Genomic DNA, 9,001 nt, shown 5'->3' on the forward strand with positions numbered 1-9,001 from the left:
CACTTTAAAGTAAGTTAACTAAAATAAATACAACAAATTTTCATGAACATCTTAACACCTCCTAATTTTTTAGGAAAAAAAACCATAAGGGTTAGTAAATGTTATTTTCATAGTCATGAAAAAGAATGACTCTTAATTTAATATTTTATACTAAACATCTTTAAGTTATTCTTAGCACTTTAAAGTAATTCAATTAAACTAAATACAACAATTTTTATGAACATCTTAACACCTCCTAATTTTTTTAGGAAAAACCTCAAGGGTTAGTAAGTGTTAATTTCATAGTCATGAAAATAAATCCTAAGATAAGACTTTCTACTACTTTAATATCCAAAACTTCATAACACTTTAAGTTTATGAAGTCAAGACTTTAATAAATCATCTCATCTTTGATCCAAAATCATTATTTTAACTTGAAAATCAAAGAATAAAATATGGTAAACCACTTTTAAAACATAATACTTTCTAAAAATGAAACATTTTCAACAATAACTCATCAACATCATAAACTTTCAAGAATAAAATACAAACTTTTTCCTAAACACATTAAAGGTTCCTTTGATGTTAAAATCATCACCTTTAAACATATTCAAATACTAACAATAATTTCTAATATTTCCAAACAAATAACTCATATAACCTTGTCCAAAGATATAGTTTTTCCATCCAAGAACAAGGAAGAAATTTCAACATTTACAAAAGCCAAAAACTACGTAAAGGTTCATATGATTTTATTATCATCCCACTTAGTTATGCCTTCATAAAATACTTAAAGAAAAAATATAAACTCTACTTTATGAACAACATAATAAAAGCTCATAACTTTCTATGAAGTATGAGAAGAAGATGAAGAAGATAAAATAAAAGACTACCTTAGTTTGTATAGGAAATTTTGTGTAAAAATGAGATAATGGGGTGAGGTTTTTATAGGAGAGCCTCACCCTCATCAAATCATAAAATTTAATGCAAAGTAAGTAGATTTAGACTAGCATAGGTGATGTATCTAATGGTGGTAGAGTGAGAGGATTTGTTGAGTGATTTAGGGGATTTTGTGTAAGAGAATATGTACTTTTGCTTGTTTAACAAGCAAGCTTCTTACATGAAAATGATGTGACCTTTTCGATGACACATTCTCGATTAAACCATTCCCGAGTATTGTTGGATAATACCCGTTCGGATAATAAAAATCTCCCAATTTCGGTTTACGGTTAGAACTTCGAAACACGGAATTCGGAGTGAAAAATAATTAGAAATGCGTTCTAGACAAACTGATGTCTATTTTGACTCGAAATAATATTTGAAGCCAATGGCGCAATCGAAATTCGATTCCAAGGTACGGAACTCAAAAACACGTTATTGGGCCGAATTAGGGCGAATTTGGGTCCGACAGCAGCTCAAAAACTTTCCGTCACATAAAATTACGAAACTTTACCACAAAATAGGAAATCACAAATCAAGACTAACACTCAACTACGGTTTAGTCTAATTCAATACCAATTAATTTCTAAAATTAATCGTTGTTAAAATAAATAATTAATAAAACATACACAGAAAATTCATGGTGTTACACTAAGTTTATATAAAAGAACATTCAAATTCATGCTTAGTGAAGATTTGATCATAAACTTTGTTTGATATATTTCTTGCATACTTTAAACAATTCAAAATCAGACACCATTCTCAGTTTAAGCAATTCAATATTCTATACTCATAATTTTAATTTTAAAATATAACTAAAGAATGATTTCATAAAACTTAAAAAATATCAACAATTTTGTTAAAAATTTTATTTTTGTTTAAATAAAATATTATTTATAATCAATATGTTTATTTTTGTATTACATTTATAAAATTGTTAAACAATGCACTTTAAAAAATAGCAAAATACTAATTAATTTTTTTTTAAATATAACCAATGAACACATACTAACAATTGAATTAATATTACCCTTAGTTACAAAAAACTAAATTAATATAACCCATTTCAAAATATTAATTTCACCATCCAGTCGCCTTGAGTCGGAAATAATTTCTACTATTGGCTTTGAAATTTGAGTTGTTGAAATTATATTGTTGTATCCACCATCTCTCATGTTACATAATTTTATGACTTTGGTTTAGTATCATATTAAGGTGGAAGCATGTCTTTTCAAACACCAAAAATTGCATGACATTTCCTTCATTACTGTACAACAAATTTTTTTTACACATATACAACAAACTCATACTTTTCTAATCATTTCACAAATTGAACGAACATTCCAATAGCTAAATAAAAATTTACATACTCTTTGACTTAAGTATTCTGAAATCTTTTGTCCTTCATAGATTTTAGGCCCTATAATAGTAAGAAAAATATTGCTCACATTTACAATTTTCTACTTCCATAATCTATGCTATAGACCTTTCTAACTTGGTTTGTGACAATGTTAAATATAAACCTTGTATTATGAGCAATACATAATTTCTTTCATGTATGCCATAAAACCCAACAATACATAATTTTATTACTATGGTGTAACTTCAAAACTATGTGTCCACACTTGGTCCTTAAAATTGATAGCAAGGTGATTACTTTTGCTCTGATTGTTGCAAACATTTTTGAGATCACACCTAAATTTTGGAAGACCTTTAAATGACTAAAAGACCTTTTCATTTAGGAGAATTTGTGTCAATAACCAAGAAAAGTTAACATGGGCGGTGCTAGCCACAAACCAACACTTTCATCGGATCTTGAATTTAACAATAATAATGCATGATCAAAATAGAAAGATAAAATGTTGTTACTCAGTGTATTTGCATTAGCAATTCGTGATATATATTTTTGACTCTTATGTCAAAGCTAGGCCGCCAATGCCAACCTCTATACAAGTTATGCATCTTATGATGACATAATTTATGTATTAAGGACTCATAATTATTAAGAGGCAAATAAACTCTGCTAAATTAGAATATATGCATGACACAATATACAACACAATACCACTCTAACATCACACTATACACAGTTTCACTTACTTATGAGGAGATTGAGAAGTGAGTAATGTGACATTTTTCCTTTTGTTTGGACAATTTTGTGAGTCATGATTAGTTCCACCACAATTAGGAAAATGACAATGGCGAGTTTTTTTTGTAACTTCAACTCCTCCTTTTTGTCTAAATCCTTTTGGTCGATCTTTTGTCTTAGAAGTGATTGGATTCTGAATCTCACATTTATCCTCATTTCTAATACCATGTTCTAAATCAATTGTTGGTTCTATAAACTCATCAAACATGACTTTTACCAAATCGATGACCCTCTCTAACTCTTTAGTAGCCACTTCAACTCGATCTTTTGTCTTCAAAGTTTCAAATTCTAGGCATTATACTAGAGACCTAAACTTGGTGGAGGAGTTATCATTGTAATTGATTACATGGCTAGATTGTGAGATTAATGAACTTTTTCTTCTCCATCGAGAAGGAAGGTATTTTTGCGGAAGGCAAAAAAATATATTCTTCAACAACACCCGAATAGCATGTCTACACAATATCCCAGAAAACTCAAATTCTTTACAAGAACAATTAATTGATTCTTATTCATATATTAACCTTACCATATGACCTCCATCAAACTTGGTATGATGTCACACCATATAAGAGTCATTGTCAATTTAGTTGCTGCATATTTTGAAGATAACTTAATCTCATGTTGGAGCAATTGAAAAGCATGGGGTGTGAGTATACAACGAGCCAATACGTTGATCATTACCTAGTCAGGATTGTTAACCATTATTTTTCATTGTCATTCAAAGTCACTTGCACAATATGTCATATGCAAAATGCATGCTTTGTGTTTGACATTTCCACTGAAACAACTTCTTTAAGTGCATGGTCTTGATCAGTAAGAATTGCTTGTGGATATTTTCCTTCGACAAAGTAAAAAAAATGGCACAAAATATAAAAAATGATTAAACTATGAAAGTTAAAAGTTAAGTCACAAAACAACTTCAAATAATAAGAATTTACCTTTAAGGCCCATGTGAAGGAAAATATCTGCTTATTTCGCAATAGAACACAACCAAAGAAAATTGAATTCCCATGATTACCAACCTAACCCATAGTCCAAGAGGCATATCATAACGGTTAATTCGATATATAGTATCAAAGACAACTACAACTCTAAAAGCTTCACATGCTCGAATTGAATCACCATAATTTTAGAATATCTGAAGTGTCATTATCTTTACCAACATGCTTTGAGATTGAAGAAAATTTCTAATGTATTTTTCTAAAAATGGTAGATGACCCACCTCTATCCTCTTCTCTAATTCAAGCACCCTCATTATAATAATTACTGAAGATCCAATTTTTGATAATAGTAATATGTGACCTTGATCATTGATAGGTATGTCAGAATAAACGGGGGAAAAAAACAAACCTCTTTGTTGTCCACAATACATGGTTATGAGAATTACTAAAATATGTGATCACCGAACGTTCTTCAAAACCAATTGTTCCTTTAGTAATAAATAACTTTGCACTACATTTACATCTTGAACTTTTATGTCTCCTTTATCTTTCTACTTCAACAACTTTTTGTTGTTTAGCAATCCCAACATGATGACAAATTTACTCTCTTTTGTACATTTCCTCAATATTATTCTTGCTATGTTTGTAAGTGTGACCTCTTCTAATAAAAAAACCACAAGTATTTGTAAAAAAGAGTAAAAATTATAAGCAATTTCATAAGAATTGAAATTTTGCCCTTTAAAAGGACTTGATTCATTATTGTTTTCAACTTATTCATTTTGTAGCTCGAGTTTCATCATCTCTAGTTATCGAATCAAAATTTCTATGAAGTTCTATAAGCCAACCGTCACTTTCTTCTAATGTCATTATATTCTGAAAATAGAACTGTCACAATGCCCACAACTTGGTGGTGAAGGAGTATGAAGAATTACTTCAAAAATATGATTAAGAACATCACAACTTGGATGTGAAGGAGTAATGAAGAATGACATGGTTTTTAAAAAGGCTTCAACAACTAGGGATTTTTAAAGTGACTATGTGAGTTATGGAGAATAAAAAAAATGTTACAGGCAACATATTTGAAGGTTCTACAAACAACTGTGTTTTCTAGAGGTGGTGGCGATTATGTTTGAAGTTGTCATCATCGGCTTGGTCGACATTCTGCAGGCGGTGGTGATCGGTCTAATAGTTAGCAGAGTTTTGTAGGGTCTTTGGTTAGACTCGATCTTTGGAGTGTATAGAGTATGACTTCTTTGTCTCAGTAGGTGAAAACTTTGTGAACAAGTGAGGGTTTGAGGGTGAGAGAAATTTTTTTTTTCTTACTTTTTAATTTTAATAAAGATTGTTTACTAAAGTAACCATGAGAGCATGATTATTTTTAATTGAGTAAAGTAATGATATTTTTGCCACAATATTAGGGCACATATTATTAACATGATCCTTCATGAAATAAGGTGAACTCATGTTAGAAAACCCTATATATATAATATTATATTATAATATCATTTAGATTATATAAATTTAAGATACTCAGATATTAAAATTTATAATTATTTATGAAGTCCATCTATTCCTAAAAACTTACTAAACATTATCCAAATTTTTTATATTTGATGTCCAAAATGAATTTTTAACTTTAATAATTATGTATTTTAAAATTTCTTAGAGTTAATATATGTCAATAATAATGGAGAAAAAAAAGTATAATTTTATTCATTAGTCTATTATTGAATAGGTCGCACACTCCACCCTATCTTGAAAAATCTCCAAAACCCTCATCACTTTCACTCTTCCTCCATCACTTCCCAATATGTTGATCCAAACCATATCACGATCTCTTTCCCTCCGCCTCTCTCTCCTCCACCAACGCCGCCTCCTCACCACCACCTCCCCCTTCCCATCTCTCCCAGCCTTCTTCCTCCGCCCCATACTCTCCCCTACCTCTCCCTCCGCTCAATTCGCCGCCGTCCGATGCCAATCCACTCGCCCCGGCGGCAACTCCGCCTACTCGCCACTCAACAACTCCGGCGGCGGCTCCAATTTCAGCGACCGGCCACCAACGGAGATGGCTCCGCTGTTCCCTGGCTGCGACTACCAGCACTGGCTCATTGTCATGGATAAGCCTGGTGGTGAAGGTGCCTCGAAGCAGCAAATGATTGATTGCTATGTTCAAACTCTCTCTAAGGTTCTTGGAAGGTATATTATATTTATTCTCTCAGTTTATGGGTTTTGCTTGAAAATATGTTTAGTGAATACCTGAAATTCATATTTGTCCATGGAAAAAATGATGTCTCCTAAACTTAGTGTATTAGAAATGAAAAAAAAAAATTAAACAAAGTGTTGGTCTAGTGGTGCAGCTAGATTCATGATTCGATTACTGGGAGCGACACTTGTTGGGAGTGGCAACCACGTAAGAGATTAATTCCTTACCCATGTAAGAGATTAATTCGATACCCTTGGTAGTACCAAAAAAAGAAGAAAAAAATCATAAATTTCATAACTTGGTCCTAGAGAATCTGGTCAAACTATTCATTTGAAGAATCTAATTTTTAGGAGTAAATTGGGTATATTGTATTCATAATTAATCTTTGTGTGTTGAAATTGGTTTTGGATGTTCTTATTGAGTGGGTTTGCTTTTGGCTTAAGGGTTTAGCCATGGAAAAATGAACTTCCCGCCCCAATTTTCTGGGTGTTTTTATTAGTTCTGTGTTGCTTATGTTGTATTCTAAGTGGGACTGGTGAGTTTTTCATTCAATTTTTTTGGTGTTGTAATTAGTTTTGGTTTTCGTGGTTGCTGAGCTGCACTGGAAATAAGAAAACGTTCGATTTTAGATATTTAAATTACTTTTAGGTTATTGGGTGTTCTATGTGTTTTTACTTTGTTTTGGTTTAACTATTGAAAAAATAGAATTTTTTTCTTCATTTTTCTTGGATGTTTTCATTATTTTTAGCTTTATTGAGTGTTTCCATGTGAGTTTTTATTTATTTTGTAAAAAAACATGGACACAATGCATGATAATTTGGTTAATCTTAGTCTGTTGCTTTTGTCTGAGTTGTGTATCTATGTTATTTTTTCAGTGAAGAGGAAGCTAAGCAGAAGATATACAATGTTTCATGTGAGAGGTACTTTGGATTTGGTTGTGAAATTGATGAGGAGACCTCTAACAAGCTGGAAGGTATGTATTGGAATTGTTGTATATCTTATTAGTACTTTTGTTGCATTTGTATTTAATCTTCTTGTTTCTCTTCCAATAGGGTTGCCTGGAGTTTTGTTTGTTCTCCCAGATTCATATGTTGATCCTGAATACAAGGATTATGGTGGTGAGAATTTAAAGAATTCATTACTTTTATGCTTGAGTTCTTGTTTTCCTTTGCCTTTTAGCTGGCAATAGGGATTCATTTTTGCTTGACCGCCATTTTTATGCAATGCTAAGATACTAAGTAACCATGTCTAACTTTTTGAACTCGGATTCTCCTCAAAAGTTATAAAACGTTAGGAAATGTAGCATACACATGAGGATTGGTTAGACTTAGCTTTGAGTGTTACGTGCTAAGCAACGTAGTTTTATGATGTGAGCTTTGATGTTTACTTTTTTTAAGAATGCTAGTCCACCCACAAAGACCTAGATTGTCATACTAAGTATTGTTTAGAATGTATGGACTCACATCAAATGTTTCTCTAAACTGTTCTGTGCTTTATATTCTTGTGGAGACACAGATTAGTGGAGATGAAGCATATATTTATTTTCAGCCTTTTATGCTCTTTATATACTATCATATGGGTGTATGTTGTCATTAGTATGATAAAACTAGTAGTCTGCTACATACTTTTAGCTTTTCATGTCATCTACATCAATATCTGGAATTTATTTTATTCCATTCTCTCCCAAAGGCTTGCCAGCCTGTTTAAATTGTTACAGAAAGTTTTTTGTTGAGAAAATTTTCAATTTATCGGCAGTCCATCTTGGCAAAGCTAATAATAACTCTTGCTGGGTAATGGCTAGCTTTGAATGCTAATGGACCAATATAGAATTTCCCTCCTATCCTGTTCTGTTGCTTCATGATTTGTGTAGTTGCAGAATCATTGGAGTGATACATCAAACCATGTGACATTCTCTTACAACCACTCCTTAGGACTGTTATTCCTGTTCTGTTAGATAGATCAGAGTTTAAGTGACTTCTCTGTACAACGTCCAAATTTCAAAATTACTCTAATTGCCGTTGATATTATTCATGTGTTGTTTCTGTCATCCAAACCTCACAAGATGTTACAGTTGTTGTTCTCCATTTCACTTCTATCTTTGCTTAATAAATACTACTAGGGAGTAGGGATCTTACATGATCGATATAGTAGTTGGCAATGGTGTGTACCACTTCTCCATTTTCTTCCATCATCATTATGGGTTTATATCTTCTGCTCCTGCTTCCTTTCCCCTTCTCCGTCCCCTCAATTAAATGCTGATAACTTTGTAACAAAAGCTAGCTAGTAAGATAGAAGTCATCGACTCATTGCCTATCAAGGGCGAGTCTCTCTTTTTTATTGACTTGCCAACGTTTAATTTGGAGGGACTGGGAAGGGGGCAAGAAACAGTGCCAAAAGGTTTGATTCCCATCATTAGTCCATCTTGGCAAAGCTAATAAATATTATTTTTGTGTGATGTCTAGCTTTGAATGCTAGTGGACTGACATTCAGAATTTCCCGGTTGTCCTGTTCTATTGCTTCATAAATCATGTACTTCCAGAATCATAGGAGTTGATATGTTAAACTGCATGACATCCCCTTGCAACCATTCGTTCATTAGGTCTGTAGTCAGGGAAATCGGTTTGGTTCGACCTGATCAACCCGGAATCCGAATTGAGTTTAATTGTGTAAATCTTGATTCCAATCTTAAGTGATTTTGTTCTTAGGTTATATGATTTGATTTAGAACCTCATACCAAATTTGATGATCAAGTTGGTTTGGCTAACAAAATACGATACAAACCAAATCATT

At 32.2% G+C, this 9,001-nt stretch overlaps 1 protein-coding gene across 1 annotated transcript in view; it reads left to right on the forward strand.

Moving 5' to 3' along the window:
* Positions 1 to 5,745: 5,745 nt before the first annotated feature.
* Positions 5,746 to 9,001, forward strand: part of LOC109339503 (multiple organellar RNA editing factor 2, chloroplastic-like) — a 6,310-nt gene continuing 3,054 nt past the window's right edge. The window contains exons 1-3 of the mRNA XM_019576958.1: positions 5,746 to 6,204; positions 7,087 to 7,184; positions 7,264 to 7,329. Of these exons, the coding sequence (XP_019432503.1) occupies positions 5,819 to 6,204; positions 7,087 to 7,184; positions 7,264 to 7,329 (550 nt within the window). The 5' untranslated portion in view covers positions 5,746 to 5,818. The remainder of the gene's footprint in view (positions 6,205 to 7,086; positions 7,185 to 7,263; positions 7,330 to 9,001) is intronic.

Source organism: Lupinus angustifolius, unplaced genomic scaffold (genome assembly GCF_001865875.1).
Source record: "Lupinus angustifolius cultivar Tanjil unplaced genomic scaffold, LupAngTanjil_v1.0 Scaffold_79_9, whole genome shotgun sequence".
Classification (NCBI taxonomy): domain Eukaryota; kingdom Viridiplantae; phylum Streptophyta; class Magnoliopsida; order Fabales; family Fabaceae; genus Lupinus; species Lupinus angustifolius.